This window comes from Neolamprologus brichardi, chromosome 1 (genome assembly GCF_056152115.1).
Source record: "Neolamprologus brichardi isolate AB-2024 chromosome 1, ASM5615211v1, whole genome shotgun sequence".
Taxonomy (NCBI): Eukaryota; Metazoa; Chordata; class Actinopteri; order Cichliformes; family Cichlidae; genus Neolamprologus; species Neolamprologus brichardi.
Genome location: NC_142104.1, coordinates 8,767,479 through 8,783,166, shown reverse-complemented (window position 1 = coordinate 8,783,166; position 15,688 = coordinate 8,767,479). Strand labels below are relative to the sequence as shown.

The following is a 15,688-nucleotide window of genomic DNA, read 5'->3' as shown; positions in this document are numbered from 1 at the left end:
TCCTGTAAATATTAGGGCCCTCACAGCAGTATCAGTCACTTTACGGCAACTTTCATTTTGATTTCAGGCATGAAGCCAGGAGCCACAACGGAAAGTTTCTAACAGCAACATCCTAAAAGCAGTCATAGCCACCTTCAGACACCACTGACCCAGCTTATACACACAGCAAAATTCGTATCGTGTTAATAAAAATATTCTGGTTAAAATCGGTGAAAAAAAAAAGTCAATATCGGAAGTCTTCGTAGTCTAAAATACAGCTTTCAAAACAAAAGCATGAGACGTGTATCGTTAGTCCAGATTAAAGTGTATGCTATGACAGTCTGTAAATCTAAACCATGAAATTCGACAATATCTACGGATCTGTTGTATAATTTTGCGTTTAGCTACCATTAAAACTATTTTACAATTTGTCAATGCTTTGCTACATGAAGATAATTTCGCCGGATTTCCTGTGTCCCCGTGCTGAACGAATCAGCGTCACTGGCAAGGGGGTACACTGGTGGTGCTATCTGTCGCTGTTTTGGAGGTTTCCAGGATTACAGTGGAGTTTTGAATGAGTCATATTGGACACTTATTTGTCTCGTTTTTGTCTGCCTCGTGCTCAGGTTGGTGTGTCCGTTGAATATGTGAGCTTTTAACAGTTTGGCGCACAGGGCATGTGCATAGTTTCAAGCATGCCTCGCACTCACCTTTACTCTACCTTTGCAAGCAACTACAAGTATGGATTAGTTAGATTTTATTCACTGACTTAAACTTGCAGTCACCTCGGGAAACAAAAATATACACTGACGTAACAGCATGGAATATTTAATAGCTCAGGTGGAAAGCGTCATTGAATCTGCAAGCTGTGATTGACGTTAGGTAACCGGAAGCTTTTTAATTACGATTTTATTTTACTTATTAATACTTTTATTCTTTAAATGCATCAGGCTGATTTATGTGTATTTAAAAAAAAAAAAACAACAAACATTAATAATATTGTTTTCTTAATTTTCCTCACAGATTCATCCACTTGGAATGGGAACTGCTAGCAAAGAGACGTTTTTAATAACTGGTGGATCTGGCTACTTCGGTAATCGGTAAGAACAATTTTGCCTTTTTTGTGTTATTACTACACATTATAAAATATTTAAATGCAGGCAAACGCTGCAGCATGAGGTAAGCACCACAAGGTGGCGTTATCACACCAGTTATCTTATTAAGATAAACTTTCTTGACATGAACTGTTGTAGGATTGAAGGTAGAAATATGTGCATCTATTGTACTTTTGTCCTTGGTTTACTGTGCCTGTTATTTTGTTAAAATGGAGGACTGCTTTTTTTCCCCCTGAAGGCTTGCTCTGTCTCTGCTTAAAAAAGGAGCCAAAGTCATCCTGTTTGACATCATCCCCCCAAGTCAAGAACTGCCAGAGGATGTTGTGTTTGTGCAGGGTGATATACGTGAATATCCAGACGTGGAGAAGGCTGTCACAGGGGTGGATTGTGTATTCCACATTGCCTCCTATGGCATGTCTGGCAGGGAGCAGCTAAATCGCCAGCTGATTGAGGCAGTGAACGTACAAGGCACACAAAACATCTTGAAGGCCTGTGTAGAACACGGAGTGTCCAGGCTGATTTACACCAGCACCTTCAATGTGGTGTTCGGGGGTCAGGTAATAGAGAACGGAGATGAAAGCCTGCCTTATCTACCTCTCCATCTTCACCCGGACCACTACTCCAGAACCAAGTCCCTGGCTGACATGGCAGTTCTGAAAGCTAATGGCACAGTGCTGAAGGGCCGCTCGGGCCTGCTGAGCACCTGCGCACTGCGTCCGGCAGGTATCTATGGGCCAGGAGAGCAGAGGCATCTGCCCAGGATAGTTGACTATATAGAGAAGGGGATCTTCAGGTTTGTTTACGGTAAACCCAGCAGCCTGGTGGAGTTCGTCCATGTTGACAACCTGGTGTCAGCACATGTGCTAGCTGCTGAGGCTCTGACCCCAGAGAAGCAGCACCGCGCCGCTGGCCAGGCCTACTTCATCTCAGATGGAAGGCCTGTCAACAATTTTGAATTCTTCAGACCTCTCGTAGAAGGCCTAGGCTATCGTTTCCCCACACTGCGCCTTCCTATCTCTCTCATTTACTTTTTTGCCTTCCTCACAGAAATGATTCACTGCCTCATCGGCCCCTTCTATAACTTCCAGCCGCTGCTGACACGTACAGAGGTGTATAAAACTGGCGTGACGCATTACTTCAGCATGGCAAAGGCAAAGGCGGAGCTCGGTTACGAGCCCAGGGAGTACAACCTGGATGAGGTTGTGCAGTGGTTCAGAAACAGAGGCCACGGGAAGAAATGTCACCGCTCCTTCCTTAGTCGACTGCTGCTCAACGTCCTGTTTGTTTCTGCCTTGGTGGCTGTGTCTCTGTCTTTTCTGCCAGTCGTCGGCAGTTAATGTAAAGTAGTCTTGCCTTTTGACTTTGCCCAAAACATCATCCATACTGTGTGAAGACTGACTCATCAATTTTTTCTACATATTTTAATATGTTATCATCCATGTGCACCTTTTCTTTTAAAGTCATTAAAACAAGTCCAGCCATCTAAGGACCAAGTCTATGAGAGCAGTTTAAAGCAATAACATAAGTTAGTTTAATTTTTACATGCTACCTCTTTTTTAACTTGTAAGGGCAAACATCTATGATTACTGGAGAGATACATTTTAAAATATATTTTTGTGCAAAAATTAATAAAACCTGACCTGTGAAATTTGAATTGTGGGTTCTGATTTTTAAACTCCTCCCTTTATCATCAGGAAGACATGTTTTAATAGGTGCGTTTAGAAAATATATATGTATATTTAAATAAATGTTAAAGACCTTAGCAACTATTTTCTATTGCAGAGAGTAATAACATGTTTTTTCCAAGGTTAATCGAGATTGCATATTTTCGTAATTCTTAAACTGTTTTGCTATATTTGAAATCCTCATATCGTGTTTTTATGCAGCTTATTGTAAAGTAAATCATTAAAAGCATGATCTAGGCTTACCCTTTATTTATATGTAGAAAACGATATCTGAGAACATCTTTGCATCTTTGAAAATTGAGTTTTAAACGCATCTGCCCTCCATTAATACCGAATCACTGCAGCTCATTCCTGGTGTAAAAGGAGTCGGACCAGGTGAGGCGTGCTTTGTGTGGTATTTTAGTCTGCCCGGGATGAATGCAGACGTCCCCTTCTCTCTTAAACTATTCTCTTCAGAGCCGGCAGCCCCTTGCTGAGTTGGTCGCAATCATTGTTTCTCTGCAGCATTAACCACATTCCAGAGAGGCGCAGCGCATCCAGTCTCCTTCCCCGCATTCCTTTCACGCGAACGAGTCCCCTGCATTAAACAGCGTTTTGTTGAGATTTTTGCGCTCTTTGTGCGCTCAGGCTTGCACACAAAGGGTGTTTGCAGCATATACGATTATCCGACCTACTTTGATTTCTTGCACAGTGGCCGTAAAGGAAATCTAGAGGAAAAACCAACAAGGGGAAATTCCTCCGCGCAGCGCGCCGTTGACTGTAAAGACCTTTCAACTTAACAAAAACTGAAGTTGACAAACGTATCGCTGTCGGCTGAAACTGTGAGAAAGAGTTTGTGTTTTCGGCGAAGCGGGGGAAGCAGAAGAAGACGATGCGGCTCTCGGCGGGGTTTGCGGGCATGTAAGTGGTTTTCTGTGAGTGAGGGACGGCTGTACGGCGGCGTTTTGTTTTGATTTCCATGTGAAACGCAATTAGTGCTCCGCGGTGCTCTATAGTTTGGCTCGCGCAGCGGAGCGCACTCTGAACTTGTTTCTCTCCTCGGGAGCACAACATGGAGCATTACCAGGAAGATTTGGGACTCCGTGCCACCAAACTGATGGAGGACCTTTCTTTGTATGATGCGTACCAGGACGGGATGTACGATGCGAGGAGAGACTTGGTGATTAACCCCGATTTAGACTTTTCGGCTCCGGCACTGGTTGAGCATAAAGCCAAGCCGATGAATGGGACCTCTGTGCTTCACCAGCAGCATCACACAGTGGAGAATTTCTCGTCCGGGAATAAAGTGTACAACGCGGCACCAGTGCGCCCGGTGAATTGCAACCGGACGGTTCCTGTGGATTTTTGCGCCCCTCAGAGGGACGCGGTTTATAACGAGGATGGTTGTTGCACCAAATCCGAAGTAGCTTTGCCTTGTTATACAGGCACTTCCGAGAGACACAGGAGGTACTCTCTGGAGGTGCAGGGCCACAGGTACAGCACCGGCTCCACCTTTGACGGCGTGCCGCTCAACAAACCGGTGGCTGTGCCCGGCAACAGGTGCAACAGTGTCTGCATCGCCAGCAGCCACGACGGGAGATATAACGCCACCAGTCCTCGCTCCAGCCTGGCGTCTTCTCTGTCTTCTCAAGAGCAAAGCAAGCATGCCAGCCCGAGGTCGAGCATCAGCAGCCCGCGTACCAGTCTGGTGGTACCGGGTCAGGAGAGGTACACGAGCCCTAGATCTAGTTTGGTTCACTGCGAAGGAAACAGTGTCCTCAGTCCCCGATCCAGCTATGCAAGCACCGCCAGCGACACGAGTAAACACTCAAGTCCCCGGGCCAGCCTCAACAGCTGTGACTGCTGCAGCAAGCCCAACAGCAACCGCACCAGCGGCATCAGCATGGGCTACGACCAGAGGCACACCAGCCCCAGGTCGAGCACTGCGAGCCAGTACTCCTTCACTACCAGCCCGAGATCCAGTTACTCTGACTCTCGGTACGGGCCCGTGGTCAACCAAGATCTGGAGGGAGTCTTGCACTCAGCGCCGCTGGCGAGTCCTCGCTCCAGCATCTGCAGCCAGGACGGGAGCGCAAGACCGGGGACAAGCGCAAACTGCGTGGTCAGCCCCCGGTCCAGCATCTCCAGTCACAGCTCCAGAAGTTCCCGCAGCTCCAGGGGGTCTATGAGCACCTATCCGGATCTGCAGCTTCCTTCCCCTAGGTCATCCATGCTGGGAACCAGTTTACACGAAGATACGCTGCTGCAGGAGTTTGGAGACTCCAACGGAGTTCAGAATCGCATCCATCTCCAGGGGCTTTCGGCAGTGCCTGAACCCCAGCAGCAGTCGGGGCAGACGGGAGGGACCGCGGATATACCCTCAGGGTCGCCTTCCTCTTATAGTTATGTGATGCCTTCAAAAACGGCTTCCTCGGGCCAGAGGTTTAAACTACCTTACCAGGTGACCCCCAGTCGAGAGAGTGGACCAAGCCAGGCGGAGAAAAGGCTGGAGGCGCTCACCTTGGAGCTGGAGAAGGAGTTAGAGATGCACATGAAAAAGGAATACTTTGGTAGGTTTGTTTTTGAAACACACAAAAATACTATTAGCGATGGCCGCAAACACAAAATCACTGGAAACATAAATCTGTGTTGCAGAATCAGTTTATTGCCATTGTTTATTACACAATTTCAAACAAATACGAAACACAGACTATATATAATTTTCCTGCATAAAACACCCGTGTCAGTGTCTCCACAGCTGGGATTTGTTGCAAGTTGCACTATAAATTTGTGCTTGTTAAGGGCACAGTGATGATGCCTGCACATAAGTTTGCAATGATATTTCCTAAAACATTTTATGATTGCAAAATTCATCCCATTTAAATATTTCACTTACTCTCAAATATAGAGTATTAATCTTATAAGGCACTGAACACCAAGGCACTAAACTTGCACGGCATAGCATAACTACAATGTGACCTAATACTATATATTTTCCTAGTTTGCAATCCTTCCTGTATCACTATTATATGTTGGTGGTGAATGGGCATAAGGGTTTGACTCTGTGGCTTTCACAAAACCTTTTTCTAGTTTTTTGCACATATTAAGCATTAACTTATAGGCAATCAAGATAATTTTTTAATTTAACATTTGATTGAGATTCTGCCTTGTTTCATGAACTTTTTGTGTCTAATGGTTGTAAAATGTGGTCACAGCAGCTCATACAAACAGCCCAATTTTGACCAAGGGCAAGGCATGATAGCAATGCCAAATATGTTGTGGTATTACTACCACGAAATCTCACTATCTGTGTTAAAAGGGCAGACATCTGCCCACTGAATCTACAATTCAAGGCAACTATTAAAAGAGTATTTTTCTGTGCAGGAAGGTTTATTTATAGGTTTGCCATCTCTTCAAGGTCTGTTTGCAACCTGCTAAAGCTATATCACCACTAACAGCTCCCTCTCTGGCAGATAAGAGTGGGTTTTGCAGGGCAATACTAATTTCTGTCTTGGCAGAGCTAACATTTGCAGAGCGCGGCACGTTGCTGAATGGAACCTTCTGTTCTGCCAGGTCATTCAGAGCAGTGTGGTCCGAGTTTGTTAGAGATTGCGGTCACTGTGAGCGTTGCGATTTAAAGAAAGGCCCTCCCCTTGCCGTTTAGACTCCTTAAGATGCCCTATGTTGAAAATTGAACACGTTGTTACTTTATGCTGCAAAATCTTGACACTAAAACAGTTTGGCTGACCAGCAGCAACACAGCCACAGAAAGCCAGCTGAGGAAGTTTCTGTCTACCTTTTGAATTCATAGCCAGACAAATGGCTGCAGACGAAGAGCAGTAGTTTGTTTTATAGCCGGTGCACTTGCTCAGAGTGAGTCTGAGACAGCTGTTGATTTGTTCCAGAGAAACAGGTTAAAGAAGGAGGATGGAAGACAGGAGGGTGAAACGAGGAAGACAGCAGGGAGGGGAGCAAGAGAGATAAAGAAACAAGAGGGTGGAAATAGATAGAGATGGGGAAAGAAAGGAAAGGGAGGGAGAGAGAAGAATGCAGTCAGACGCTCCTCACATCGGGTCCAATAGAGACAGCTCTGTTTCCGTAGCGACAGTGGAGAAATTGATCGCTGGGCCTTCTTTTCGGGGGGCCCAGCACTGCTTGCCAGTGTCCCACTCTGCCCACTCTGCACTGCCGGCTGGCTCTTGTGTGGCCTCTGTTTGTTATAGTGGCAGAGGAGCTGTGAATCAACAGCTGGCCCGATACAAGCTTGCAATTGAAGCAGCAAAGTGAGTGAGGCCCACCCCACCCTTTTGCTTTGCTGTCCCTCCCTCTCTACCACCACCACCTTAAACCACTGCCTCCCCACCCTGCCTCCCCCGCGAAGCCCTTCATTAACCAGCCAGTGGGGAGTTGGGCAACACCAGACACTTGGCACACGATCTTGGCTGGCGGGCCAGACATAGTTGGTGGGGGTCAAGTCTGATCACCTGCCTAGAATTATAATGGCAGTAGTCATGCCCATGCCTGACACACACATGCTGACTTGTGGACAACAGCACACTGTGTGTATGCTGTACTGCACCCTACGCCTGTATTGGGAATGCACACTGCAGCTGACGAGGTTAGAGGTATAGATTTTTTTCAAAGTCTCACTTTAAGTTTTAAGCCTAGATTGTCCACTGAAGTGTGAAAAGCTACAGGAGCATTCACAGTTCACAAGGACAGTCGCTCTTGAGGAGTTTAACATGTCCCCCTCCACACATGGTGGGAAGTTAACTGTGTTATTCATTCCCAGTGTGCACCAGACTACATGTGCTTGTTTACAGTGCTGTGAATCACAGCTTTCTCTTGATCCCCTCTCCTGCATCTGTCTTTTGTTATATTGTCTTTTTTTTTTAGAGTAGGTGTAAATCAGGATTTGCTATAATGCCCAGGACTGTAAACCTACTCTATGTGCAGTAATGGAATCTCTCCATTGAAGACGTGCAGAGATTTTAAAGCATCGGAAGTGATGCAACGGGCGACACAAACTAAAAAATCCCTCTGCTTGTGCTACAGGTTTAAGTCTCCATTTGTTTGACTGAAAATTTTCATGTAGCCGACTCATATCTACAGAGATTGGTTTGATATTGTGCCTTAAGAAGTCCAACTGACTTCACACTGAGCAGTGGTTAAAGTTTCATGAATCAGGCTGTGCAGGCCTTCTTACAACTCACAGCACGTCCGCTGTTGTCTTTAGTGATGGTAGAGAGGTGAAGGACCAGAGTGTTTATAAAATACTCTCTAATTTACCATTTTAATGTCTTTTAATTATATTAGATCAGAATGGTTGGAGAGATTTTCTTCTATGTGATCTTTAGTGTTTTTTCTTTTTCAGAATAAGTTGTAATTCAAATGCAGTCACTTATTTCACTGTCAGTCTAATCATTGCACTGTGTGCTTACTACACCACTGCCATCCACAGTTCTTGTAGTGTATATAAAAGATGGATGTAGCTGAAATTGAAGCCAGCACAGAAGTGCCTTAAATCCACCAGCAGGGGGCGACTCTTGTGATCTATGGGAAGTCTTTATGAAAATTGCTCTTTCGCTTACTTCCTCACTAGTTTATGGCCTCAGTTTGTAGTTTCACTTCTTATTGGATACAAAACATATTCATTTTGCAAAATGTGGTCTTTTTTATAGGCAAAAAGGATGATGAAACATAGCATAGTTTACACTATTTTTGACAAATCACTAGCTGATGAGATATGGGCCTATGTGTCCCCTGCCCCTTACTTATCACGCCTGGTTTCAAAACATCAAGATGGTGATGACAAATGTTCAGTTTGAGGCTTCACGTTCGACCTTCATGAACCAGTGGGTGACATAATGGTACCTATGGCCATCTTTATTTACAGTTTATTCTAGAATCAAACATTACTGCTTAGTTTTACTGCATCCTGCGAGTGCCAAATGGATATGTTGTGAAATGGGCACATGAGATGTTCAGCTCCCTGTTTTAAATGGCTAATAAAGAGCACTTCAGAGATTTTCCCAGCTGCTCTGTAAAGGAATAACCACATCCTCACTCATGAGACCCTTTCGCATTTTTTGTGTGTGTTCACCAAAACACATTTATGGTTGACATTTACATGTCAGTGTATGAAATCTCGACAGTGCTACTCACACACAGTAACTGCAGTATAGTTGCAGCTAGCAATAGAGGTAAGTCAACGTAGCTGCATGAATAAATCATAGGTTTTCAGTTTAGCCGTTGGGCAGAGAGTTGAAGCCAAAAAGTCATGTTAGTAATTTCTCAGCTATAGATCACTTCTGTGGGAAACCAATAAAAAATAACAACGAAGGAAGGAGCTGGAGGGTTATTTAAAAAACAAACAAACAGCCTAAAACCACTTATGAATCACATTTTCTTGTTATCGAGAAGCTGGATAATGTGTGTAAAAATAGGCACACGTGGTGATGTGAGAATTGGAAGTGGAGGGTATACACGAGTCTTTCAATCCGTCAAAAAATTGTGTTGTTTCACTAAACATACACACAACCACCACCACATTTTCAGTAGTACAATGCAGAGAACCAGTGATTTGGGTTATCGATGTTCAGGCAGATTCACAGTAAGTCACGCAGTGCAGAAATCAATGCACAGGCACCATGTACATCACGCTGTAATGCGAGCTGAGTCACAAAAAAGTCAGTAGAAAGGAGAATGTTGAGACTTTCTTACACTCACCTACACATTTCATGCTGATGCATGTAGTCTTAGTATAACAGGAAGTTGGCTTCACTCATACAGTAACATTCCTATCTGTGAAGTATTACTGCATCAAAAGACGCTTGTCCAAGTTATTCATAGTTGTCATTCCAAATAATTGGAAAAGGAAGTTCGCTGCTCTGATGCAGAGCAGAAAGGAAACAGAACTTGGTATGAACATTGGAGCATGATGCTAACAGACTGTGGTTTATCTCTTTTAAAACACTCTGGAGGTCCCCATACCAGAGCCGGACCTTATCAGTTATTAAACAGTAACCTGGTGCCTTTTTAGCAGGTTGAATTAAAAGAATGCAGCATTACTGTGCTTCATTTCTTTTGAATCACAGTTGTTGGAGATGGAGGTGAGATTTTTTTAGTAACGGCAGTAGTTACTGACTCATTGGTTAAAGGCTTTCTCTTGTAATTACAGTTTTCATTAGATGGATGTAAAACTTTACTGGAGTTTTCAGATCTCACTCTGGCCTGGTGGTGGTTGTAAGTGAGATTTTTTTCAAGAAGTGTTTCTTGATTTCAGAGCCTTGATGTGGAGCAGTTACTGAATGAACTGGGGGATATTTATCGAAGTAGGAGGATTGCTAAGGCTAATGTGGGCTCAGACAGCGTAATACAGACTCCAATCATTGGAGTCAAACACAGCTTCACGGGTCCTTTATAACACCTGAAAAGCGGAGCAGGTTATACATACAGTATATTCTTTTTACCTTCTCTCTCATGTTACAACATGGATTGGGTAAATGGTGTTGAGCAACAGAAGCATGGAGTTCTTTCTTTTTTTTTTGCACAAAGGTCAGATATACACTATAGGATTGACAGACCATAACGTCACATACCCAGTTTTTGTGCAAACCAATGAATCAGGTCAGTCGTATTTTTCTTTCTTTGTTTTTTACCCTTTACTGAACACAAAACCTCTAATATCACATACACAGTTTCAGATGTCATTCACATTCTTGTTCTGGTACACTCAAAGAAAAATGCCTTATTGTATCTGTTGGCTTGTGACATTTAACGTACTGCCCTTAACCCTTGAGAAGGGGGAATTTATTTCTACGCTTGTCTCTTGTGACAGGTTTGTACATGGATGTAATCATACAAAAATTAACTCTTAAAAAAGGGTCAAACTTGGACACTAAATTCATTATATATGCCTGGATATGGACTGTCATTTGTATCGTGCTTTTTCAGTGATAAAGGCCACTTAATATCACCAAACCCTGATTTATGTTTGTACTTGAGCAAACACACACTGCCTCTTAATGTTACACCTTTAAATCTTAAAGTACAAAGTTAATTTGAGGACCCTGTAATTAACCATTGGAGGTACATTAGTATAGAATGAACCCGCAGGGACAAAAATGTACTTCTTCTCTGTCCCTGAGAGTGTAGTTTCCCTAACAACTATTTATTCCCAGCTGTAATTGCTTGAGGAACGTCTGACGTGTGGCCTGTTCAAGTCATGACAGGATCTTTTTTTAATCATCGGTTTGTTACCAAAGAAATAGTATAATCAAGTCAGAACCTGGCATAACTGACTCCACAAAGAGTTGTGTAGAAGTGTAGGATTTAATGCAGTATGTGAATATAAGAGGGACAATTTTAGATTCTAACAGGCAGAAAGCAGCAAAGCAATTACATTACAGACTTTCGCATTGGCAAAATTGTCTGATCAGCTTGGATATTTTAAAGTTCACTCATTCATTCTTATCCCGCTATTCTTCCTGTTTTCTTAGCAACGAGTGCAGTCAGTCCAGGTTACATCAGCTTTTGATTCCAAATAATTAATATGCAGAAACACCTCAGATAACCAGTAAAGACATCTAAGCTGTGGGTGTTTTTGTTCTGTGTGCTCATCCTTTACCAGTTTTCAGTGTCACCGAGTGCTCCAGAGCTGTTATGAAAGTGAAATAACCCTCTCAGAAAGCCAGGAAATTCCACAAGTGCATCACTGAAAGTGTATACATGGTCTGATTTCAGAGATAATGAACCAAATTAAATTAGGGGTGTTGTTGTGGTGCAGCTCCCCTGTTGGGATCTCTTGAGAGATTGTGTCCTCTAGCCACAGTGACCCTGGACTCACCCCACCCAGACTTTGACCCTGCACTCGCTCAGGAATGTGGCCTAAGTGGAGGTTGTCCTGTGTGAGAGTTTGGAGGTTGTTAGTCTGCTGCTGATGTCTACTAATAATTTTAAGCCACTGTTTTTTCCCCCCTCCAATTGTGTTTCTTCGCTAAAGGTCACAGCACTTGGTGTTGATAGTTAGTTCAGGCTTAAGTGAAGTGGCATTTGAGTCCATCACTTCCCCTCAAGGGTAAAATCAGCATTGTAATCTGACGGATTTTTGTTGGACTTTAGGGACGGATTGAAATGAATTATTTCCACAAACCATCACATGGTTATTGGAGAACTCAACTGTGCTTTTACACTCACTGATCTCTCTGTTAGTATAACTGTTGAATTGCTTGTTGATGCAAATATCTGATCACATGGTAAGAATTTGATGCATTTAGGCATGGTCAAGATGACCTGCTGAAGTTCAAACCAAGCATCAGAAAAAAGGCGATTTAAGCGGCTTTGAACATGGGATGGTTGTTGGTGCGAGATGGTCCGAGTGGTTCAAAAACTGGTGGTCTTACTGGGATTTTTTTAGCATAACCATCTCTAGGGTTTACAGATCTGAAAAAGAGAAAATATCCAGTAAGCGATTGTTCTCTGAGTGAGAAATGCCTTGTGATGATAGAGATCTGAAGCTTATTGCCCCACTGCTCTGAGTGGGAAGGTTAACAAACTCAAATAACCACTTGTTACCTTTGAAGCATGTGGAAGACAGCAGCATAGGACCACATCAGATGCTACTCACAATTTACACTGGCTTACAAAAATTAGACATTAGACTACTGGAAAAGTTGTTGCCTGGTCTGATGAACCTCAGTTTCTGCTGCAACATTTGGATGGTATGAAATAACATGAAAGTATGGATCCATCCTGCCTTATATCATGATGGGTCCACGGTCTCATGTGGTGGTGGTGGTGTAATGGTGTCTGCAATATTTTGTTGCCACATTTAATGTCAATCAAACATCATTTAAATACCACAGCTTACCTGAGTATTGAAGCTGACCATGTCCGTCTCTTTCTGACCACAATGTACCAGTCTTCTGATGATTGCATACAGCAGGATACAAAGCTTTGCACATGATAGTGAGTTCACTGTACTCACCTGGCCTCCACTATCCCATGCAAAATTCAGGCACTTTTTTTAAGTAAAAAGGAGTCCAGCCCGGTACTAGCAATGCGTACCTAATAAAGTGGGCAGGAAGTGTATGTAGAAAGGAAAAGATGGGAGCTGCTCATAAAAAATGAGTAAAATCATAGAACATCAAATGTTACTATAACAAGGACTTCCCTCCAGCGGATATATTCACGCAAGTAATGTCAATAACGTTAAAGTAGTCAAAAATGTCTTTTAATTTCGAGTATATTTTACCATTCTTTGAATTATTTAATATCCATGTGCATGAATGTAGGTTTATAGCTGCTTATCATGTCATCTTTGTTTACTGGGTTAAACTTTATAGGTGGCCACTGCGAGTTTGGCTTCATGATCCGAGCAGTAATAAAATGCTGGTTATGGTAATAGCTAATATACTATAATGAAGGAGGAAACAGCACCACTATGAGTTGTAAAGTCTTTGCATGTGTCAAGTTTGGTTACAAAATATTTATGATAACCAATTAAGTAAAAACAACATTGGCCCGTTTGAATACAGCTTTTCACAGCAGGACAGTAGAAGAGGATTTTTCTCTCTGCCCTGTCCTTTCTAACAATCCCGTAGATTCTACTGCATTTCCTGTCAGTGCATTTTAATGTAATCGTCAGCTTTTCTGATCTAGTCGGCTTCAAACAGTATGATGTAATGCATGGAAATGACAGGAGTCAAATGTGCACAACTAAAGTAGAAATCGCTTCATGAAATATGACTTTAGAATTAATATTCAAACACTAAAATTTGCTCTCTGTCTCTAAAACCTGAACATCTGTAATAATCTCTTTAATGTTTTAATGCTCCGAATTTCATTGTGATATTGGTCTTCAAAGGCGATCAAAAGCTGCCGAGGGAATTGTGTGATATTCTTAGCAGATTTATAATTTTGCAGTGTTATTCATTTGCATAATTAAATAAATGTGCAAACAGATTGACAGGTTTCCTGCTGTGTAACAAGAAATGTGACAGGATCAAGTCCAGTAATTGAGTCACACACAGAACAACACAGACTGTGTCTTCACTGGACCATACAGACCTTTTCAGCATCAGTGCAGTCTCTGTCCTCGCAGAATCGCAGATTTGTTCTACTTTTCCATTAAACTGTTGTCCTCATCATCATGTAACTGACTCACTGTCTCCAACAGGTATTTGTGTCAAATGTGGGAAGGGTGTGTATGGAGCCAGCCAAGCGTGCCAGGCAATGGGGAACCTCTATCACACAAACTGCTTCACCTGCTGCTCTTGTGGTAAGTAAGGCAGTTATTTTATGGGTGTCTATTATGCCTTTTTCTTATTTTCTGTCATACATAAACTGTTACAATGGTGGATGCTCATATTCAACATAGCAACAGTTTCAAATAATGAGTTTAGTTTATTACCCTAGAGGCCCCTAGAAGCCAAAAGTGCTGGGTATAAGCACTCTGTTTCAGATAGCGCTACTTTTTGCAGTGTGAATGTGGGTATCGAGGCACCTAGAGAAATGTGAAAAACTCTAAAGAGCAGATGGTGATATTTTACATGACCTTTCCTAAAAAAAGACCTAGAAATATCCGTATTGTGTGTCAGTGTCAAAAACATGTTGTCATCTTCATGAGAATTCTCTGCAGAGGTGACGCCCAAGACATCTTATTTCAGCTTGTTGAATTTCAGTCATGCACTAGGGCTTCTGTCTGAAGCATTTTTCTACAAAGTCTTGATATGTAGGGAAAAAAACATTTCCAGATCAGCAACGTAGATTTTCAGATGTTTCGTGAGCTATACGTTGGATTTCCCATCCCTAGACACTATAAAACTAGCCTAAAATTCAGTGAGCAAATCTAATCAGCATCTTCACCTAAATATGTAGAATGTTACCTGTTCTCTTACCTTTTATCCTGTTATCTAGGTCAGCGGTCTCTAACCTTTTTTGCGCCACGGAGCGCTTTATGCCCAACAATATTTTCACGGACCGGCCTTTAATGTGTCATGGATAAATACAACAAAATAAAACTAGTAACGGTACCGAAAAAAAGATTTATTCATAACACACGTGAAAAGACCCAGGAAAACCGAGTTAACGATCAAAACGATAACAAACTAACGCTGAAAACCGATAAAAACCCTGAAAACCATACATTTCACACCTGAGCATCAACTCTCGCAGCCCGGTACCAAACGACTCACGGACCGGTACTGGTCCGAGGCCCGGGGGTTGGGGACCGCTGATCTAGGTGAAAGAGTCATAAGTCAAGGTTACATCCTGGTAATGCTAATATTTGACTTTGATTCCAAAGAATTCATATGCATAAATATCTCTGTTAAAATTTCTCCTAAATAAAAAACAATCTCCAAGTTTTATTGGTCACTCTGAGCATCTGCAAATATTGTAGCAAGATGAAAAAGGTTAATATTAATTTTGTCTGTCTTATTGCTAATCAAGAAAACAATAAAAGTAGCTAGTCTGATGTGCCTGTATGTTAGTTTGATGTGTCTTTACTCTAAATATGAAGACTGTGAGGCTGTTTCTAGAATAGGGCTGTCAAACATAAGGCCCTGGGGCCAGAATCGGGCCCAACTGACTCAAATCTGGCCCACAGGATGGATTTGGAAAATGTGAAGAAGAACAGAAATGTTGGACTTTTAACTGTATTTTCATGTTTTACAGTTTTTCCTGACATAAAAATCTCCCCCCATGGCCATTCATTCCTCACCAAAGTAATTCATTTATTTCTTTAATTTTACACTATGCTAATTAGCTATGCAGACTGAGTTACAACAAATAGCTTGTTGCTTTCAGATGCAGCTGGATGTAGCTGTCAGTCTCATATCGCACACTGTTTTAACTCCCTAAATCAGCACGTGTAAACTTGCCCACAGCCTTCAGGGGAGACAGTTTTAAAGTATTTGGTGTGCGTGG

General features: G+C 42.5%; 2 protein-coding genes across 3 annotated transcripts in view; both read left to right on the top strand.

Annotated features, from left to right (window-relative positions):
- The first annotated feature begins 463 nt into the window (after window positions 1-463).
- Window positions 464-2,742, top strand: sdr42e1 (short chain dehydrogenase/reductase family 42E, member 1). Of its 2 annotated transcripts, XM_006779761.3 has the most exons (4): window positions 464-605; window positions 761-861; window positions 1,003-1,079; window positions 1,333-2,742. In XM_006779761.3, the coding sequence occupies exons 3-4, from the start codon at window positions 1,018-1,020 to the stop codon at window positions 2,429-2,431; spliced, it is 1,161 nt and encodes a 386-aa protein (XP_006779824.2). In that variant the 5' UTR covers window positions 464-605; window positions 761-861; window positions 1,003-1,017; the 3' UTR covers window positions 2,432-2,742. The 2 variants fall into 2 exon arrangements, with proteins under 2 accessions (XP_006779824.2, XP_006779823.2); XM_006779760.3 differs by lacking the exon at window positions 761-861.
- Window positions 2,743-3,553: 811 nt separating this feature from the next.
- Window positions 3,554-15,688, top strand: part of wtip (WT1 interacting protein) — a 36,633-nt gene continuing 24,498 nt past the window's right edge. Inside the window, exons 1-2 of the mRNA XM_006779759.3 lie at window positions 3,554-5,328; window positions 13,938-14,039. Coding sequence (XP_006779822.2) covers window positions 3,831-5,328; window positions 13,938-14,039 — 1,600 coding nt within the window. The 5' untranslated portion in view covers window positions 3,554-3,830. The remainder of the gene's footprint in view (window positions 5,329-13,937; window positions 14,040-15,688) is intronic.